Genomic DNA, 23,112 nt, shown 5'->3' with positions numbered 1-23,112 from the left:
GTTATGCCCCCAGTGTGTTTGAAATCAATGGGTAATGCTGTTATTCTTTCTTGCTCCAGAAATGCCGTTGCAACTATTACTTTTTAAAAAAAATGGTCCCCAAGTTAGTCGGGCTGTGAACCTGGCATTGATACTGGGGTCACGCTGGCCAATGTCCTCCAGCACTGACTCTGCTGGAGTATGTGGGATCAGGGATGGGCACCTCATTTGCATGGAGATTGTGGGTGCCGCATCGAAGGTACTCGCCTGTCCTGGAGGCCAGGAAATGTGATGTGCTTGGCTTGTGTGGGGTGGGAGGCGAAGGGGGGAGGTGAGGAGACATTTCAGGACCCCCACCCCCCCAAATTAAATACTGGACTTTGCCCCCAGTGATCTGTTTAAACGAAAAAAATTAAAATGTTTTTCAATTGTTTCTTTATCTCCACTTCAGTGGTTCAGGCCTGGACCCCCAAAGTGGGCCCTACTTCTAGAAATATAGGAACAGGAGCAGGCCATTCCGCCCTCAAGCCTGTTCCTCCATTCAGTTAGATCATGGCTGATCTGTACCTCAACTCCATTTACCTGCCTTGTCTCCATATCCCTTGACACCGTTACCTAACAAAAATCTATCGTTCTCAGTCTTGTGAAATTTTCAGTTGAGCCAGCAGCCACAGCTTATTGGAGGAGTGAGTTCCAGATTTCCACTACCCTTTGTGTGAAAAAGTGCTTCCCGATTTCATTCCTAGCTATAATTTTAAGATTATGCCCTCTTGTTATGGATTCCCCCACCAGAGGAAATAGTTTTCCTGTAGCTACCCTATCAAACTGCTTTATCATTTTAAACACCTCGATTAAAACGTCCCTCACCCATCGAAACTCAAGGGAATACAAGACACATTTATGCAACCTGTCCTCATAATTTAAGCCTTTTAGGTTCTGGTATCATTTTGGTGAATCTGAGCGTACCCCTTCCAAGATCAACATATCTTTCCTGAAGTTTGGTGCCCAAATCTGAACGTAGTACTCCAGATGGGATCTGACAAAGCCTCTGTACAACTGAAGCATTACTTCCTCACTTTTGAATTCCAATCCCCTTGAGATAAAGATCCAAGGCCAGTATGCCTCTTTCTTCACTGTGTCCCAGCCTTCTTCAGAGGCAAGGGCTGTGGGAATTGTCACATCAGTGGCCTTGTTTAGGGCGGATGGAGGCCTTCCCCCAAACAAAGGCCACAGAAATCATGGGAGGAAGGCTGGGAGTCGGCATGTCTGGGCCCTGGCTTATTTCCTGGTCCTTCCGCTGTATTCTCACCAGAGTTGCAGCAGGAGTGCATTGGAAGGTCTATGGACTTCCGGCTTCAATATTACAAGAATGCCTCCTGTTCCTTTTTGCTGTAAGCGCTTTCAACCCGTTATAACAAATGGCTGCATGTAGTGACACCAATAGTCCGGGCTAGAATGGAGATGATTGGGGAATTCCCCTGTCAATCACGCCTGGAGACCACACTGTTGTAAGTGACTGGGATTGATATTACGCACGTAATTTGTATGTGACTACCTTCCATTCGCTGCATTTTGCTGGAGAAATAATCAATTTGTAATATGTAACTATCCTCCACTCACTGCATTTTGCTGGAGAAATCACTGTGCATTTAATGGGATGTGTTTTGGTCGTGCACGAGTTCTGTTTGCCGCAGTTTGTAGAGATTCTTTTTAAATAGTCTCTGTAAATAGACCTTGTTTGCTTTGCTGTTTGCTGAGTAAACTTTATTTACTTCGCTTGCTGTAAAATACACTAGTTTGCTGTAAGTCCCGCCCCACCTCTGGCTGACACACTGGTGTCAATAGACACTCCGACAATAAACACACCTTAGACGTATCATTTCCTCCAACTATCTGTGAACATGGCCACAGGAAATTCACCAATAGTTGCATTCACTAGTAGCTGCAGTAAATAAAACATACAAATAACAAATTAGCATTAAAAATTAATGTGGTCAGAGATATGGAAAGTGAGTAACTTTTTTGTGATGCGTTATTCCCTAAGCAAATAGTTTGTTTTGATGTTTCTCAAATAACCGATTCCAATTGTCTGGTATTATTTGGATTAGAAGTACACTGAATTGTGAAGGGAAATATCCTTGAATTGAATTGAAAATTGGATCGGTCCCGAGAAAATAGTAAATAACAGCTATTGTTTTTCTGCCACAGACAGAAATATTCTTTACTGTGTGGGAAGTGAGGAAGATTGGGGTTTACAGAGGGGGAAGTTCATTTTCTGTAATAATTTTATTTGATTAACTTGGTTGCAAAGTCATATTGTTAGACTTCCAGACTTAGAACATTCATACAATACCTTGCTGAAACTTTTGCAAATTAATGGTCTTTCAGAATTGGAACTGAAAATTCTTGGTGCCTGCCCACTGATCAGGTACTGGAGCCGGACCTTGTCTGGGGTAGCCAGTATCAAGGCTGCTCTTTTCTGGATCATACTAGCATTTCATATGAGCACTTTGCAAAACAAGACACAGGTTCAATTGTGAAAAAAATTTCTAAGTTTTACATGTTAGTCGTGGTGAAGATCTTGTGAGAATTGATTTTGAAAAGATTTGCAACTTACACTCAATTGCGATTCTACCTTATGAAGTTCCTGAATCTGTATCCAATTATAGAGGGCATTTGTAAACTCACAAGGGCTAAATGACATACTGAATTTTGGGATGGTACCACATTCTGGTAATTTCAGTCCCCCTCCAATCCTTGATACTTGCCATTTTTTTTTTAAGAATGTTGATTCCAAGAAGGTAGCATTGAGTGAATTAGTGATGAAAAGAAAAAACACACATGCTAGAAATCTGAAATGAAAACAGAAAATGTTGGTGTTACATAGCAGACCAATCAGCATTTGAAAGAGCAAAATTGGTTTCAGTTTCTGTTGGGACTCTTCATTAGGTCCCAAACTGGTTTGGTTGGTCATGCTTTTGTCTCTGGGTCGGAAGTTTGTTGGGTCAGAACTTTGGGTTCGTAGTCTAACATGACGCTCTAGTGCAGTACTGAGCAAACGCTGTTCTTCAAACGAAATGTAATCAGAAACGTTGCCTGCTTGTTTCAGTGGACTTTAAAGATCCATTGACACCATTCAGAGAAGAGCTAGGAATTTTCCTGGTGCTTTGGGCAAGGTTCCTTCCTCAAGCAATACCACCAAAACAGATGTGTTGGTCTCATCTCATTGCTGTTTGTACAGTCATATCACGCAAAATGGCTGCCGAATTTGCCTGCACAAGTTACTGCAAAGTAATTCATTGTATGTGAAGCACATTGAGATGCTTCTGAGAAAAGTGACAGGGCACCATATAAATGAAAAGTCTATCTTTCTTACCTCAGTACATTTTGCATTGTCAATTTTCAAATGCTATGATGTTTGCGTTAATAATCTGAGTCGCATGTTTGTTACTTTTTTGGAACAAAGTCACATCACAAGTATATTGTGGAGCACTTTTTAAAATTGGACCCTGTATTCTTAAAAGTTCACAATAATTGAAGTATGCTGTCTTAGTTAGTGTTCAAGCAATTGGTTTATGTGTGGGCAAAGTAGAAAACAGATTGCATGAAAAGTGCTTAATTATGATGGTTTTAAAAACAATAAATTATGTATTTGTAGTGATTGCAATGGGGCAAGTACCATTTGGTATTTCATGTGGTCTGAAATAGGCTGGTGATTTTAGCTACATTGCACTCAGGGATCTGGCAGTTACTGTGGAGAAGACAGCAGAGTCCAGGAGTCTGTTGATATTATATTAATCCATGAAAGGGCAGTTCATTATGTAAGGTTATTACTCATCACACATGACTGCAAGTGCATGTCAGAGTTGATTAAAGCTTTGCCGTAGATATGTGCTTAGTCCACCGTTTCAATAAACCTCATAAAATAACTTAGATGATCCTAATCGGAGTCAGCAGAAATAAAGCTGTCAATCTAAAGAAATATAATGTGGGCCTAAAGGTAAGGGAAGAACCGCTGTTTCAATACTGAGGATTTCTCTTATATTTCCATCGTGGCTTCATAGCTTTAAGCAAAACATCAAATTTTAATCCCCTTACTCTGTAGCAGCATGGATTTACATTAAAGTGAAGTCAAACTGTCATCTATAGAGATTCCTTGTCATCACAATATCTTTAAAATGTTATTTTAATTATATGAGAGCACCTCCACTGGCATTGCTCGGGCACTAATCAGGATTGGAGCTCGAGGACTCTTTAGTGGAGCTCCAGGAAACAAATTGAGCAATTAAAGCAGGAATGGCTGTCTGCAGAGATGTCACTGCACTGGGCATTGACGATGTACACGTGCAGAAGGCAGAAAGGTCATGCATCTGGCACAAGGAGAAGTTGTTACTTCTGATGTCATACTGCAAAACCTGGTGCTTGTCATTCCACAGGACAACGCTTGATATTGCTTAGCAGCTCATTGATTTTTCTTTAATACACAAGCAACTCCTTTTCTCGTTTTTTCTTTCTTCCTCTTTCCTTTATCCTCTAACACACGAGAGTCAGCCACATAGGTGGTCTCTGCCAAACCAAATCAACGTTGCCAGCTAGAATATCAAATGGCAAAATGTTATACTCAAAAAACAGACATTGTCTTACAGTCACAGATGTTTTTATATGTTATATTATCTTTAATTTATGCAATGCTAGTCATACATGACTTGTATTACATAAACTGAAATGTACAAACTTGCGATTCCCTGTTTTAACCAACATTTTTTCTTTCAAAATTAAACACAATTGTAAACATGAACATTTTGCCTTACAGTTTCTCTTATATTTCTTTTGTGGCTAGAGGCATAAAGTAGAATGTTTTGAGAAAAAATAATATAAATTTATAATTCTTTTTAACTGTTGCCCAAAAGTAAACTGATCACAGCACCTCCTTACCTAGAATTTTAAATGGCCAGACTGTCCCATCTGTTTAGAGTCTGAGCTTTTATGATGAAAAATGAGAACAAGAAATGTAACACCCAAATTGATTTGTATGATTCCTTTCCCAAATATCTCTATAACAATACTTAATGGAACTAAAACCATTTTCTTAATAATTTAGGAATTTTATTGAGAACCTCCCTCCAAAGTTCAATATTAGTACAGTTCTTTAAGAATTTGCTGCTTTTATTTTAACCTTTTTTCTGCTGGTTGCATTTGAGTTTTATTTAAGTTACACACATTTAACAAAGAAAACCAACTACACTTACCATTTATAACGTGTTACAAATACATAAACATTAAGCAATCGAAAACATTCAAAGTCAAAAATTTAATTCGTCACACAATTGCAGAGGCCCAAATTAAAAAGAGCAAGTCCCAGGAAAGGAGGAAAACTCGAGCCGCGGCCCCATTAGAGAGAGTAATCCAGATTTTGGCAATTACAAATGAATGTGCAGTGTTAAATGCATTTCTGCACATGGTAATAACCTCATCCCTGGGATTTGGAATGGGGTCATCACAGAATGAAAGTGCCGGTGGAAGTTATTTCTAGACCAATATGTGTAATACCTAGTCAAATTGTGTTGTGATATAAGTCATGATGAAAAAAACATAATTGTGTCAATGTTGGCCAAAAGAGTGATAAATGTTTGAAATAATCTGGTAGGCAGGGCAGAAAAAAAAATGGAGACGCTCAATATCCAATTGGATTCTGGGCACTGCCAGGTGAGTTTTGACGCACTGAGTGTCTTTGTCTTTTTCTTTGTCGATGTCTTTTGTTAGATACCTGGAGACAGTTTACATTTATATATGGGATATATATATATATATGAAAATATATTCAAACTAACATTCTGCTTTTTAGGCAGTGCTGGTAGCATGAGTGCAGATTGAAGTGAGAGGGGGTGAGAGAGAAAAGAGTGCCATCATCAATGAGGGAGAAGAGTGCCAACTGAACTCAGAGGACAGGGAGAAGAATACTAGCTTGAATTGATCAGCGAGGGTGTGAGTAGTGCCAGCTTGAATTGAATAGTAAGGAGGGAGATGGGTGCCAGAATGAACAGAGGGGTAGGGGAAGGCGAAAAGAATGCCAGCGTGATTCAAGAGAAAATTGAGGAGTGTCAGTTATTTTTATGCACATTAAGGTTCCACAAACAACAGTGAGATGAATGACCAGTTTTTTTATTGGTAATGTTGGTTGAGGGAGTAATATTGGCCAGGATACTGAGAGAACCCCCTGCTGCTCTTCTTTAAAAGTGCCATGTGGTCTTTAGTACCCACCGAAACAGCAGACATGGTCTGGGCCTCAGCTTAACGTTTCATCAGAAAGACGATGCCTCCAGCAATGTAGCACTCCCTCAGTGTGGCACTGAAGTAACAGCCTTGATTTCTGCTAAAGTCCTGAAGTGGGGTTTGAAGCCATAACTTTCTGATATAGAAGCAAAAGTGCAACCAACTGAACCAAGCTGATACTTGAGAGGAAGAGGAATGCCAGTGTTCTGGGGGATGAGGAGGAGGGGTGGGTGAGAGAGGTACCCCACTGTAAACTGGAGGAGAAGAGTGACTCTGTCACTGTGACAAGTATATAAACAATTTTTAAGCAATTTATCAGATGGAAACATTGGGTATACCTGCATCTTACCTCATGACAAGCTTGTGCCCCACTGTAATTCCAGTGCAATTGTATATGTTTTTGAGTTCTCAGCTTTTTTTGTTGAAACTGTCATCTTTTATGAAGCTGTTGGGTCAGGTTTTGCTGGTTTACTAGATTGGCGTGCTGGTTTTACATTAAAAGATGATACACTTGGGTGAATTTTTGGATTCGGTGTTGCTTTCATATTGGTGTTAAATTGCCTGTATAAGTAGGATGTTAAAATCAATGGCATGAAGAGGTGGGAGTATAACTGTCCTTCAGTAATAATGGATCAACTCCATAAAAGATTCTGGGCCCCCCGAGCAAAGAGGAAATATTTGTTTGAGCTAGGTTTACTATACAGTAAAATCTCTATTATCCACCAAAATGCAACCCCACCCCAAGTGGACAATGGAAATAGATCGATTATAAGGAGTCCCAAAATTTTGTTCATGTTTGGCACAGCAATACCTGAGCACAAGAGTGAAGGCAAGCACAATACAAATCGTTAAAATTGAATTGACTATATCTTGGGCTGAGATTGTTTTATGTCAGACAGAAGGAAATTGATGTCGATGGGCAATGGAATGAGACAGATCTGTCTTCTGCTCTAGGCAGGTGGGTAGGACTGTCCTCATTACAACTGCTGTAAATTTTGTTTGGTGTGCAATCACCTGGCAGGATGCATGCGTGATTCAAACAAGGCACGATGAACAATATTAGTTCCCCTTGCCCCTTGAGGCACCACGGCATCACGTGGCAGGACTCCATCTACTGGGCCAGCTGGGAACTGATAAATTGATGCCAGGCAGACAAGGGAAAAAGCCATACACCTCCCCTGGGGCTTGAATATTTCAGAGTTGAGATGTCAACTGCTGAATTACCAGGTCATCCTACATATCAGTAATTTGTTCTGATACTGAGATTTTTGACTATCATATTGTCTTTCACAAAAAGATTTAGTTACATTTGTTAAATTTTAATTAATAGAGCCAGTTGTTAATCACAACACACAGAAAGGGATGTTATAAATATTGGCTAAAAGCAAACTCAGCATTGCTAAATTGCCTCATTTGCAGTACTTCTGTCCTGAAAGTCATAATGGTAAGTCTAGACAGCTTGAAGTTCTGCCACCAGATGAACATTGTGCTTAGATGCCAAAAACACTGCTCAGTTCAACCACCATAGAACTATGTGAGAAAGTCCTTGCATACCAGTAGTAGTTATTTTGTTGTTTATTCACTTTTACATATGAACAAACACAACGAGGATGGGAAAAGTTCACCAGACGATCAAGCCCACCGCTTCCAGACATGATGCAACCATGTACACTATGGACCCATCCCCATACCATACAATCTATAGTAAGAGGCAAAAACAAACTGGCAAATTCAGGAAAGACTCTGGGAAATGACTTTGACTCCCTAAGGAAATTGAACAAAGCTTTGAAAGCCTGTGGGCTCCTATTGGTATGAGCAGGTGCGGATAAAAGTCAAGTTTTCCCACCTACTGGGTGATGTTCTTGATTAAATCATTCCATGTATCTATTGAAAATATGCCTTGCAAGTGCTTTTGGTGATGAACAGAAGATTACAGGAAGCAACTTCTGCTTATAATCAGATTTGGGAAGTTACCTTTTTGCTCAGAAATTATTAAAAATAGATGAGCAACTAGTTATTGCTTAACAAGAGAAGGTAGAATATAACATTTAAATACTTTCCTCAGTTTGTTAAATAACTTTGTAGTTATTTCACAACGGTTTCATTCTTGATAGGGATATCAAAAGATTGCATTCTCTAGTGCCTACTCTACTAAGAAAGTGAGTTGAGCTGTTGAAATTTCAATGAGCTATCTTATAAGTATTAGATTTTGTCAGGATTAAAAGGGTGGCATTTGGTATTGTGTATGCTCATAAAGCTTTTTCAAAGGTCTTGGCTCCACAAGGGGAAAATTTGCCCAGAATGTTGAATTGCTATTGGGAAAAATGTGCCAAGGTTAAATTTTTCTCAGTAGTTTGGCTGCGGTATTACCAGGCTGTTGTCGTTCATTGATCCCTGTGGCTAAAATGTGCAATCAGTCCTGTGGAAAATCCATAGTGATGCCATGCTGAGTATCAGTGTTGTGTAAAAACAGCATGCAGCAGCTTTTTTATAACCCTTTACAGGGACATGTCGAAGAGCACCTCCTGACTTATTGAGACATTGTAAGTGCCAAAGATAAGTTTATGATTAGATATGTGTGCTTGGTTAGCATGTATTTAGCATTGTAGAAACATAAACCTAATCAGTTAAATTACATCATAATAATTGGAATGCATTTTTAAAAACAATGTTGACCATTTAATTTATTGCATGATGTGGCTGACCTGGTAAATAGTTAAAAAGCAGTAAGGTGAAAAAGTCAAAAGGTTATAAACATGACAACACTTAGTACTTATATAACACCTTAACATAGATAGTAGCTCTACCATTTTTTTCCAGCTATGCATCGTAGATATGATTCATTAGCTGTAGCCAAATCCAGCCCTATGTTGGGAGATGCGACCATTCCAATGTGAATGACTATGGATATCCTTGGCATTGTATTCATTGGCATGATTGCAGATCTGCCTGGGTTCAGATCCTAGACCTGCCATTGGAAGATTTCCACCAATAAAAGAAATAGATACCTGTCTATATGTGCAAAATAATGAATGGTCAGAGTCTAAACTACAGATATGATGAAGTCGATTTTAACTCCCTCTGCCAGGTGAAAACCAAGTGAGGGGGGGGAATTAAAATGGAATGGGGTTCTTACCCACTGCTTTCCTGCCCCAATGTGGCCGACTCAAATTTGTAGGCGGCAAGGACATCCACCCCAAGCCAGTGGAGTCCTCTTTAAATATGCAGGTAGCCCAATTTGTGAGTACTATGGTAGCAGTCTGTGTTCAGGTTAGTTTTTTTAAATTTTAAAGCAATTAACTAAACAGCCCTTATTTTTTTCATGTGTTGCTGAGAATAGAATGTGATTTGTTTCTGTACCATTATACCCTTTATTACGGTAATTATGTGCTCAGAGTATATTTGGATTTGATCTCCTGAGTGAGTGTTAGTTCTATCACAGAGGTTTGCCATATGTCAGAATGGCAAGAAATCTGTAATTTCTTACTTTTTAGGTTACTGTACTATCGATGATACTCTGCAAATTGCTTTATGATCTATCTGTTATTACATATTGCCAGGGCTTTATTTTGACTGGTTTTTGCATTCTGATGAGGTTGTTGTACTTTCTTTTCTCTCCTGTATGCAGCTCAAATGAATATTTCTGTGGCGAGAGGTTTCAAACAATTTGGATTTCTAATAATAGCGGCTGTACAGTGACTGGAATGTCTTCTATACCCATTTGTGCCAACTTAGAAGACGAGCAAAAGCTGGCTAACAGCTTCAATAAAGGTGACAACTCAAAGACAGCCCTGAATATAGGTCCTTGACACGTACGGGGTGGGGAGAGGGTGGATTTTAACCTTAGAAGCCCATCAGAAACCCGGAGGGTGGGCAATTGAAATGGCCCAGGTTACTTTCCCTCTGGAAATCTGACTGGATCCCGCCATTCCCAATTTCAAGTGAGGCTTCTTCCCACACCCAGCAGGATCCTAATTCAATTATGCTAATTGGGGTCCATTGATAATATCTGGCCCGGAAAGCGATTTTAACTTTGGCTTGAGTGGGGAAGCCACTGCAGCTTTCCAGACAAGTGAAGAGGATTGGGAATCTGAAGAGGTCATCCAGGTAAGTTGTTTTTGCTTTCCTTTGTGGGGCCAGAAGGAGTAGGACAGTCTCCCTCAGCTCAGACACCCCTTCCTGACTGTGAGACTCCCTGGAATCCCTTTCCCTACCACGAGACCCCCTGGAATCCCCTTCCCTACTGCAAGACTCCCTGGAATCCAATTCCCTACCACGAGACCCTCATGGAATCCCCTTCCCCACCGCGAGACCCCCCTGGAATCCCCTTCCCTACATTTACCTGAGTGCCGTGGACCACCCGATTTTCTGGTGGCCGGCAGCCGCTTCTCATCCACTTCAAGTGGGAAATGGACCACGATGAGACCCAATGGTTAAAATTGGAATGGCCTCATATTGCCATGGGTGAGTGGGAAACTAACTTAAACCGATGCTTTCCTGCCAGAAATCTGCTGGCAGTTAAAATCCCGTCTCCAAAGTTACACTTTAAAAAAAAATATTTACCTAAAATTACCTTAGAGAAAGTTATATGGTTTATGCTTTTACCCGAGGACATTGTCTTGGGTAGAAACCGTAAATAAGCAGATGGCTACTTTAATAAACTTAAATTGCATACGCCATACACAAACAATCCTTTCACATACAGTTGAGTTCAATTATAATGATCAATTTTGGTTACCCTCCATTTGATTGTTACTTTGGGTTGATCATTATATACACATTTCAGTGTTGCCATGCAGTGACATGCTGCACTAGTAAGAGAGAGCAGCAAAACTGAATTTATGGACTTTATTTACAAAAAAAACACAGTACAACTCTAAAAGCAACAAACAACATAAAAGTGAATCAAAAGTGGTAGCAGTATAAAGAATGTCTGCAACCTTCCTCTGCTGTTTGGTTATTTCCAGAGAACAAAGAGCCAGGCTGTCTAAGTGATAAAATGTGCACCAGTCCACATCACTGTTTTGATCCTATTTCACTTATAATGTTCATTATAAATTTCAGTGTCACCAAGGTTCAACAGCATGTTGACTTCATTGAGTGACATTCCAGTTAATGGTGAGATTTAATCATCCACCAATGGTGCAGAAGCAATCTTTTCATTCAGAGCTGTAAGCCCATATTTATGAAAACAGTCCATAATGCATGCTTTCGATACTGCCCCCAAGCATTAATAATCATGTGTACTGCATCCACTAGGGTAATATGCCCAATAATATTCAGTGCAGTCACTGTGTCATCAGAACAGATGCTTTCAATCATTTTGCTGCAAGGGGAGTGAAGTGTCTTGAAAGCTTGTATGATCCCCTGGTATGGTGACCGTGCAAAGTCTGTAGTGCCTGTGAATAGAAACACCACTTTTTTTTTGCTGAAAGGACTCAGCTGTTGTTGGACTGCAAAATTGTCCATAATGAACAATTTTTCCATGCTAACAACCAAGCTGTAGTGAAGTCATTCAGGCATTTCTATTGGTTCTCTGTTCAACCTGTAGGTTCTGAACCATGTGACAACACCGGGGATTTGCAGATTTGCCAATGCCTACAGTGTACTGGTTCAGACAGCTCTCCGAAAGAGCCCAGTTTTGTCACAATTGTAAATGTTTTTCTTATCATAGTCATGTAGGGGGCCTAACAAAACCTCCCTGCACAAACATCAGATGCTTCTTCATTGCCACCAGCTTTCTCGCCATGAATCCTCTTGAACGCAAATATTATTCTGTGCTTTTCAGCAACGAAAACAGGCTTGTCTGGATGTGAAATAAAACTTTCCCATTGCTGTTGCGAGTCTGGTTTTTGTACGAGCAGTGTGAACCACTCAGCAGCACACCATGTGATGAGGCATCCTGTATCCAGTGTCGCAGTGTGTTTGCAGCATCAACGTCATGTCTACATTTAAAACCTGGGTTTTGGTTGCTCATCCAATCATTCATATTCATTATCAGGTTAAACGGAGTGGATTGTGGGATTTTAAAGTGTTTTGACAGAACTCTGACTAGTTTTTAGGTATTGTCTCCATGCCCTGCAAAATTCCCACCATGCAAGTGTAGAACATAGCGAGTTCCTGTATGCATTCCAAATTAGTAAAGGCCAGTGTTCAGAGAAATGAATAGTAAAGCAGTCGGCAATTTGCTAAAGTTGCTTTTATCTCCAAGGCAGGTCACTTCACTTCTAATTGTCTCCAATAGACGTTGCTATGAGTAGAGAAATTCCTGTCTGTGAAACATCAAAGGCAAACACTTCACAAATTGATCCTTCCAATCGAATCATAATAACAGAGTTCAAACACACTAGTGTAAATGGGAAAAGGTTTTGGAAAGTAAAATTTGATCCATAAAGCCAATTACTATAAACAGTGATCATTAAAAGTGAATTATCCCATAACTATTTACATGATTTATCCCAGAATAAGGCCAAAACTTTATGGTTTACATTGATTTTAAATACAAAAAATAATTCCGTTATCTCAGTTTTCCAATAGACTGCAAGGTGGCAGGTCTTACAAACCACAATTCCTGGTATGCCTAGTTGCCTCCTGAAGCCAAAATGAAGAAAGGAGGGGCTTGCTGTGATTGACCATGCACAGTCGCCAAATAGAAAGAACCAAGGTATTTATAAAACAAGAGTCATCAAAACCCAACCTAATAATTCAAGCTACAGCCAAATAATTCATATGAGCCTCAAGCTCCCACAACATAGGAGTAGGCCTCCCTGAGAGAATGTTTTCCAGGGAGTGACAGCATTGTACGGGCAGCTCTGTGAGTAAGAATAAGCATTTTATGCAGAATTGTTTCATTTTGTATGGGTTACCAATGCTCCTTTTGCCTGTAAATTTTCAGCTGGGGATAACTCAGAAAATGGTGTAAATCAACTTCACAGAATTTCTGGAGTGTTTTGCTAAACCTTTATAAATCACAGGTTAGGACCCAGCTGGAGTATTGTGTCCAATTCTGGGCACCACTTTAGGATGGATGTCAAGGCCTTAGAGAGGGTGCAGAGGAGATTTACTGGAATGGTACCAGGGATGCGGGACTTCAGTTATGTAGAGAGACTGGAGAAGTTGGGGTTGGTCTCCTTCGAGCAGAGAAGATTAAGGGGAGATTTAATAGAGGTGTTCAAGTTCATGAAGGGTTTTGGTAGAGTAAATAAGGAGAAACTGTTTCCAGTGGCAGAAGGGTCAGTAACTAGAGGACACAGATTTAAGGTAATTGGCTAAAGAACTAGAGGTGAGATGGGAAGAAATTTTTTTACGCAGCGAGTTGTTATGATCTGGAATGCACTGCCTGAAAGGGCGGTGGAAGCAGATTCAATAATAACTTTCAAAAGGGAATTGGATAAACACTTAAAGGGGAAAAAATTGTAGGGCTATGGGGAAATGGGCAATGGGACTAATTGGAATAGCTCTTTCAAAGAGCCGGCACAGGCATGATGGGCCGAATAGCCGCCTCCTGCGCTCTATCATTCTACGATTCTATGATTTTGATTGGCTCGGTTACTCCCTTTCCTTTGCTGACTGTCCATTTTTGATTCATAATTTTTTGATCTTTATGCTTAGTAGCTTTCATTCCAAATTGGTAGAATACCTACTTGTTTGGATGTGATTTGTTGCTGATTTATGAATGTGAAATTTCAGCTAATGAAGTTTAAATGTGACATGGAAATTTGCATGAGTTACAGTGTGATGCTGAAGAGTGATCCAGGAACTGTGATGGATAACAAGAAAAATGCACAATTCGAATGTAAAAATCATTTTTTTGGATCATGCAATTAAACAATTTACAGTCCCACTGTGATGACACTTGCTACAGCTGTGAGAAACTGAAACAAAGATATAATCAGGGGGTGTTCGAGGAGCAAGTAAAATATTGTAGAATGTTTTTAGTGGGGAATTCTTCAAAAATATTCTGCCAGAGGAATTTATAAAACAAAACAAAAGCACAAATATTCATTTTCTTTCTTTTTTTTTACCTAACAGGGGAATTCCTGGAAAAAAATGTGGAGCAATTATTCTAACAGCAGAAGAGTTGAACAACTGCCATGTAAGAACAAATCATTCATCATCGTCCAAATTAAGTACTGTATAACTGTTACAGTAGAGGTGCCATTAAAGTTTAATTTGTTATCCATTAGAATTTAGACCTTTGTGTAACATAAATGTGCTTCTATTAACTAGGTAAGAAATTGTCTCATAAGCAAATTTCCACATTTTGCTATGTTCCTTCGGTGGCCATAGCTGTTAAATATTAGCATATTATAATGATTATTTAGCAATGAGTGGGCTCAGTACATAAGAGGCATTGGGAACTCAGGCAAGCCTTTGGCTCATTGTAAATATGGTCCTGATTTAAGTTTGGACCTTTGTTACTTAATACTTAATGGTTTTCCCCCAGTCTGAGCACCCCTCATCAATCAGGAATATGGATACAAGGTACATTGGAAATGGGTGAGAAGAAAGATAGAACTGTGAAAGAATGTTGAAGAGCAGAGAAAGGAACCGGGGGCATTAAGAAAAAATAACATAATAGAACATAAAAAATAAAAGGACATACACTTCCACCTTCAGTCCAGCAAACCCTTCTGTATAGGACACAAATTTATCGATTATAAAAAATACTGACTTACTGTTCCATCATGTCTAAATGTTTTTTGAAGTCAGAATGAAGAATTTTTGTTTGGGGTCAATTGTATTAGTGGTACTTTATTCCCATTCGCTTTTTGACGTAAATTTTCCACAGAAGTTGTTTGTGGGTAACTAACCATCTTTATAATGCTGTGTAAAAGTGAGTTTTAATGGTCCCTAGCAAATTTTCTGTCTCTTTTTTATTCACAAGTTAATGATGCAATTTAAGCAAAGGTATCAAAATGCCTTTCAGCATAAAATAATTACCAGCTTCCAAAATATGCTTATTAATATGTCTATTATCTCGTATCAGGCACCATGTAATTGACTGGTGAAAGATATCATCCAATTAGTAGTTATGTACAGGCATTGGTCTTCCACCACCTGCTGATTGCAGTGGAGCTGAAGTGCTTTAAAATATCATCAATAGTCTTGCATTATGTCAGGAAATTACAGTGTGCAAAGGATAAGCCATATAATTTGTGATTTATTCTAGTTTTGCTGATATCGCGAAGTGTTATTGGGTCACACTGGTCTCTCTAAAATTCAAAGCTCTTAATACCAGAGGAATTTCATAAAACCCAATACATAGAATTTTAGACCATTAAGTCTAATTTGAAAATGATAAGATGAATCTATAATAAGACACAAAATGGGAATTCTGGGCCCCAATAATAATGGGGAGGTTGTGGGGGAGCACAGTAGCAGGTGGAATACCCAGCAAGGCCATGGATGTGGAGGCCTGGCCAATCTTAATGACAGGGCCTCATTTAAATAACATGCTACAGTCTCCCGGCTGCCGGATTGACAGCCTGGCTGGTGAGGGGGAGCACAAAGAAATGGCAGGAGGCTGCAGCTGGGGACCCGTGGGGACAGTCCACGGCAGTTTGTGGGGGGAGAGCTCAGGGAGGTGATCTGGGGGTGGGTGGAAGCTGAGGTGTCCGGTCCATGATTGGGAGGGGGAGGTGGAGGGAGAGAGAGGCTCGGAGGTTGGAGCCGCAATCGGGGGGAGGGCCTTGGTGTGATTGTGGGGGGGGTCTTGCTGCAATCAGGGGGTAGCCCTTTGCAAGTGAGGCCCAGTGCTTTTTTGTGAGGCTCGGAGGAGTACTTCTGCCCCTCTTGGCCCACAAGAAAACCTGAAAAATAAATTTGAAACTTACCTCTTCTGGCCCAGGATCCGGCTCCCGGCAGGTTTTATCTGACGGGGACGTCGACACTGCCCCCAGCTCAGGCCTCAGGCTGATATTGCATATCAGGCCCTGATGACATCATTGGACCCGATCTGTATATTTAAAATTGGACCCCGCTTCCTTCCTGCGGGTGCCTTGCTTGCCTGCTGAAAAGAGCAGGTTAATATGGGGACATGACAGGAAGGAAACGGGTTAAGTGACTCCCATTATTTTAACTGTCCCCCACTGGCCCGGTTTCTGCCAGGTGGGGGGAGTTAAAATTGGGGCCCTGGTTTCCATTGTTTGGGAATAAAATCGTTAGGAAATAAGAAATAAGCAATATTAACTTGAAAAAACAGACTACAGAATATAAATTATTTAATTTAACGATACATAATTATCTTGATACTGGACAAAACATCTAGCTTTAAAACTATTTATTACAACATATGAAATGCCATTCTATATCATCTGACATACTGATACACTGGGTAAGATTCTAGCCTTAGATTTAAATTGGCTTCTCCTGTACTGTACATGAATTCTCTTTTTTTTAATTGCTAAACTATCCTGCACAATTTATTGGCCCGCAATGCCCTCAAAACATGCGCTGAAACAACAACACATGTACGGCGTAATGCTGATTGGTTCAGTTATGTGTCTGACAGGCACCTCTTTACTGAAGTGAGTTGTGACTGCTAAGGAGCTCTGAGAACTGATTTCACAGGTATTTAAATAAGTTGAATTGTTCAAATTTCGAGAGTCGACTTCGAACCCTAGAGACAGGGCAGGCCAGAGTAGTACCACAGTGGTGACAAATATAAAAAGAAAAGAATCAATGTGTATATGAAATATTAATTCAAAGAATAGCAATTTAGTACAGAGATTTCAAACATTTACTGTTTTCCTTTTGAGGAACTAGATAGTATAAATTCTACTGTAAATATTTGAGAAAGAACTTTTTCACCCAGAGGGTGGTTGGAGTCTGGAACTCACTGCCTGAAAGGGTTGTGGAGGCAGGAACCCTCACAACATTCAAGAAGCATTTGGATGAGCACTTGAAATGCCATAGCATACAAGGCTACGGACCAAATGCTGGAATATGGGATTAGAGTAGACAGGGCTTGATGGCCGGCGCGGACACGATGGGCCGAAGGGCCTCTATCCGTGCTGTATAACTCTATGACTCTAAATATGTATGTGTTATGTTAATGTTATTTATTGACTTGTTTATCCACTCTTAAATAAATTGGCTTAATAGTCATAGTCTGAAGGAAGGTTTGATGTTGTGATGCTTTATGGCATTTCACAGAAGAAAACTCCTGTGGAGGCACAGGTAAATTCCAGTAGCTAATGTAATTAACCAGTTTGTTTTTGTACATTATCAGGGAGCTAAACAAATCAATGCTTTAACCAATGCTTGTGAGACATTCACAAGTAGAATTGTGTATTTTTCAAAAGCCATGATATTCTGTAATCATGCACTAGTTGCTTACTTCTATTATTTATGTATTTTCATACATTTTGCTTATATAGTGGTGTTTATTGGATTGGCTTTTCCACAGACCCTTCACATGACCCTGTTTACTGAATAGTCAGGACCTATCACTTACTCCTCGGCAATATCAAAGCAATATCCAGCAGTTTTAACAGCTTGCAGAGTAACTTTTTGATTGCTTCCTTTCATACTTGATCTTTTATCCCCCCAGGATGTTGTGGTAATGCAGTTTTGTGCCAATAAATTGGATAAAAAAGATTTCTTTGGAAAGTCAGACCCGTTCCTCGTATTCTACAGAAGCAATGAGGATGGAACGTAAGTGATCCATTAATGGTTTTCACAGTAGATCGGTTCCCAGGTATCCATGTTACACGTGGTGTTGACTTCTTGTTATAAGTTTATTTTGCCTCAGAATTTGAAGGGAATTACTTCAGCCAGGCAATCTTTTCTTCACAACAGCTTGTTTGTAAATCTCGGTGATGCATGCAATACTTCTGTAAAAGCTATATTTCTAAGGTTGTGTGGGTAGATGTGAATGCCACATAATAGTTTGACCTGATCTGTAATTTTCTGATACAGAATATGGGTGCGTTAGGACAGGTTATAAGTCCTTAGTTTTATCCTGTTCCCTGTTTACTATTTTCTATTTCTTTCCATTAATAATTGAAGAATGTTTTCACATAATGCTTCAGTGACTTACAAATTGCCCCATGCTTTACGACCATTTTGTCACAACAGATGTCCTGGTAACTGTGATTTATTATAACTTTTTTGGGGTGAATGCATTGCAAGCATATATAATAAAGGATCTATCCCTAAGCTGGAACATTGTCAATGTTTAGAAAATAACTTGCATATATTACAGACTCTAACTGCAAGATGCATTCAAGATTGACTGCAATGAATAATTCACACCAAAGATTTATTCCAAAGCTATGGTATAGTTTCATAATAAATCTAAAATATGGGTTAATTAACATTTATTACAGGTCTGAGAGGATTCATCACTGATTAAGGAACCATAGAGCAATTTTACATATGAATGATTATATACCCATATATGAATCAGCTACTTAATCATGAGTAAACTACACCTTATTCTGTAGTCAAGAATATATAATTTTGCTACTTTATTACCACTTTTTGTCATACTGTCCTACATAACAAATAGGTCATTTCTCATTGCTGTACCTTACTTGCCACATCGCTGTTTCTTTTCGATGTATTCTGATATATCAATGATTAATAAAGTTCTGAACATTTGTAAGATATATTCTCAAAGGTCACAAAGATAAGAGCAAAGATTTGGCCAACCTAGTTCATCCTTTCATAGAAACCTAAGGTCCCAACATCACAGTATCTAACTGCCTCTTGAATGATTCCAGAGTTTATGCCCCCACCATCCTACCGTTCCAGGTACCAATTAATTTTAACGTGAAGAAGTGCATCCTGATTTCAGTCCTGAAGTTGCTATCTGTGTTCTCTTGTTCTCTAGTCGTGGAGTAAATGGACATATTGCTCTAGGTGAAACTGTTCTACTTAGTACCTTGCACCTTTATTGGGGTCCCTCTCATCCTTTTCTTTTCAATGCTGAAGAGTCTGAGTTTTTCAAACCCTTCCTTCTAACATAGTCCTCTGACATTAGGGATGATCTTCATGACCTTTCTTTGCACCACCTCCAGAGTTTGGATGTTTCCCTTTAGTCTTGGGACACTGGCACTGTATGCAGTACTCAAGTTGTGGCCTGACCAGAGCATAAGACAGCTTCAACGTGATGGCCTCAGACTTATACTTTACTGATTTGGCGTTGTAGCTCAGCATTCAGTTTGCTTTGTTGATTGCTGCTCTGCAATTCTAGTGAAGGTTAAGACTTTTATAATTCCCAGATCTCTTTCAGCCTCTCCCTAGCCAGTTTGATATCATTCATTGAATACTTATGACCCCCATTTCTTCTTCCAGTGTACTTAGCTGTATTAAATTTCATTCACCATAGTTCTGTCCACTTGTAACTTTTGTCTCGGTCCTTGGTTGCTTTATCAGACATAACCAACCCCCCTCCAGTTTGTGTTCTTTGCAAACTTTCATTGTATTTCTGAATCCAGGCTGTTTAGGTCGATTAAGAGTAGTAGGGGACCCCAGCACTGATTGTAATTAGGTGGCCGCTTCACTCAGTAGAGCTCCTCAGCTGGATATCACTCCTCTAATTAGTACCCAATGCTTCCTCTGTGTCAGGCAATTACTTACCCACCTCCAAGTTTTATGTGGAATATCCAATGCTTCTGAGACCCTTATTCACACTTTTGTTATCACTAAACTCAATTTGTTCAATGCTCCATTCACTGGCCTCTCAAGCTCCAGGTAACACAAACTCCAACTCATCCAATATTTTGCCCCTGCCACTTTGTTCCACATGAAATCCCGCTGATCATCACCTCTATCCGTGGTGACCTCTATTGGTTCCCTGTCACTCAATGCACCGAATTTAAAATCTGAGTCCTTGTATATAAATCCCCCATGGCCTTGTCCTTCCCCACCATCTACAACCTCCTCTAGCTCTATGTCCCAGTCTGCGCCCTTCAGTCCTCCAACTTTGACCTTCTGTATAATCCAACCTTCTTTCTCCAAAGCCTTCATTTGCCTCGGCCCTACTCCTTGGGACTCACTCCCTAAAACCTTCTATTCTTTCTCTCTCTGCCTTTAAAAGCCTCCTCAAAGCCAATTTTTTTCAAACTTGATTTGGGTCGCCTCTCCTAACTCTTCTATTACTGCTGACCGTCCATTCCTCCAATGTGATCCCGCCTCAGGACTAAAAGGCACTAAATAATTGTAAGCTGTTGTTTTATGCGGTACTTTGTAGAAGGTTTTCTGGAAGCCCAGTTGTACTGTATCATAGGACTTTCCAATATCCATTTGAGATGTCATTTGCTCAAAAAAAAAATCAAGGTGATTGCTCAGGTAGGATCTCACCTTTCTAATGAGATTTTGGGAATAACAGTTCCTGAAAATATAGTCAGGACAACAATCCTCAAACTAGGAAAAATTGAATCACATACAACATGATTAAACTCTGTGACATCACGTCAATCAGACTATCTTCCTTGTTACTAACTTTTTTTTAATAGCACAAACATGTCAGGACTATTTGGATACACTTATCGGAGAGGCAGGTTGTTACTTGTGGATTATTTGATTGAGTCCACATGCTAAATAAATATTGTATGAAAATGTCCTTATCATGTATCCTCTGTGTAACAGTCTGTGAAAATTAAATATATGAACTGAGCATTTGTTCCAGCTCCAAAAATGGGGTGTCCTAATGTGGGAAGTACTCAATTTTAGCAGCCTGCTTAGGAGCTATTGCACTGCATTTCTACCTGTGTGAGAGAAGCAGACTTTATTAGTTGTGCTACTGGGCTGTAACCAATGGATTTTTTAATTTCAGTATTTATTTATGTTTATCTTAACCAAAAAAAATTAAATTTGATGCCTTTGTTACAGTATGTTGCAATGCACATGCAAGATGTATATAGTTAGTATGTGGAAAAGTAAGTAATTCCTGCTTAAAACTATTATAGTTGAGGCTTGGGCATCAATGAAGACACATAATAAAATTGATGTTTATTTTTCACGTGAGTGATTGGAGTCTGAACGCTATGAAAAAGGAAACCGTATATTTGCTTCAACAAATTTTACAATAAACCCAACATAAAACTCATGGTTCCGAGCAAAGAAATGGTTGTATCTTCCATAATATATATTTCTGTCAATCCTGCTTTCTGGAAGGGGAAGAATAACATTCATTTTAGTTCAACATCTTGTTATTTTTATCTACCGTGATATAAAATTACAATTAATGGATGGTTTTCTGACCTCCGTGACTGAATTCCTGATTTGTGTTCCCATCACCCGAAGTCCTGTGGTGGGAGCACTAATTCATAACATTTACCCTGTGGTCCTTTGGAGCCAACTTTTCTGAGCAGTAAAGTGAACACAAAAAATGATAAGAAAAAAAGATGAAGTTGTTATTACTATTTCAGACTATGTTTCAATCTATATATTTTTTAGGTTTACCATTTGTCACAAGACAGAAGTTGTAAAGAACACACTGAACCCAGTGTGGCAAGCCTTCACAATCCCTGTGCGTGCTCTCTGCAATGGGGACTTCGACAGGTAGGAGGAATCAATGCATATCTGTTTGCATATTTAGCTGGTTACCAAGGATACTTGAAAATAATTTGAAGCTTTTTAAAGGTGACAGATATAACACTGAGTTTGCATAAATATTAAGCATTGGCACAACATGACAGGTATCTTCCTGACTATTATCAGAATGATTTGACTTGACTCCAGTTGGATATAGTGATACTTTATTAGCTTCACACAGGATCAACACATGCAAATATCTAAGCAGTAGTTAACAGTACAGAACAAGAATTATATTACCCGTTCTGGGTAGAAGGTGTGTCCGCTTCTCACTCCTCTCGCTTCTACTTTCTTTCTCCTCTACCCTGAGTCTGAGTAGGGGCTGGCTACTTAAACACTGAGTTAACCCCTGGCCCCCCCTTTTCACTGCAGCAAATTTAAGCCACTTAAAAATGGTTCGCTTGTCAGCATTTTTAGGGGCCCATCAATTGTTCTTCCTTGATCCTGGAATGTAGTTGCTCAGCGACATGTCCGGACATACAGGCCCATCCATTGTTTCGCTGTTGTTGCCTCGGACAGCATGGTTGTGTGTTTTTAACCATTAGTATTACTGCATGAAGGTTGGTTCCTGTTGTTTCTCGCCCATCATCCCATTAAATCTAACCCTTTGAATTCCTCATACATTTGTGTGAAAACCACATTCCTTTACACTGTTCATGTATATTCAATATTATAGAGACATAAATAAATCAGATCTACCAAATGTAAGCTCTTCATTTTGAGATGCTGTCAGTCATTCATTTTACATTTCTAAAATGACATATTCCCTAATGAATATTGGGAATATGTCAAAAGAATTACTAGAAGAAAGTAACAACTTATTTATTTACTCACCATTTTTTTTCCTGCCTTTTCTTGCTGGGATGTGGTTCCATAGACATGAGGGCCTAGTAATTCAATGGCATTGCGCTTGTTTCCTGAGCACTAAATTGGGACCTAAGCCTCCAATATGGCGGGCAGGAAGCACAGCTCATTATAAGCCGGCAGTGTATTAGTGTATTCAAGTTTATAGAGGGTGGTAGATGGGTGGCCGGCCAGCAGAGCATTGGAATAGTCTAGTCTAGAGGTAACAAAGTCATGGATGAGGGTTTTCAGCAGCAGAGAGGCGGGGGACAGGCGATATTACGGAGGTGGAAGTAGGCAGTCTTGCATGCTCTGACCCACTGTACACTGCTCCATGGCCATCCTCCCTGACTGCTCCGTTTATGGGCAACTTCCCCCAGTTCTGCAGCCTCTTCACATTCTATTTATGGTGCCTTTTTGATGAAAATAGTAACAAAGGCACAACAGACAGAAATATGTTCTGTGATGGTT

At 39.7% G+C, this 23,112-nt stretch overlaps 1 protein-coding gene across 1 annotated transcript in view; it reads left to right on the top strand.

The window, feature by feature from the left end:
• The window catches only part of LOC137341585 (copine-8), a 342,934-nt gene that overhangs the window by 168,860 nt on the left and 150,962 nt on the right, over window positions 1-23,112 (top strand). Inside the window, exons 7-9 of the mRNA XM_068004804.1 lie at window positions 14,284-14,347; window positions 17,807-17,910; window positions 21,661-21,765. Coding sequence (XP_067860905.1) covers window positions 14,284-14,347; window positions 17,807-17,910; window positions 21,661-21,765 — 273 coding nt within the window. The remainder of the gene's footprint in view (window positions 1-14,283; window positions 14,348-17,806; window positions 17,911-21,660; window positions 21,766-23,112) is intronic.

The sequence above is a fragment of the Heptranchias perlo genome, chromosome 24, assembly GCF_035084215.1.
Source record: "Heptranchias perlo isolate sHepPer1 chromosome 24, sHepPer1.hap1, whole genome shotgun sequence".
In the NCBI taxonomy this organism is placed as follows: domain Eukaryota; kingdom Metazoa; phylum Chordata; class Chondrichthyes; order Hexanchiformes; family Hexanchidae; genus Heptranchias; species Heptranchias perlo.
The sequence above is the reverse complement of the archived record's forward strand: the minus strand, read 5'-3'. Positions and strand labels throughout refer to the sequence as shown.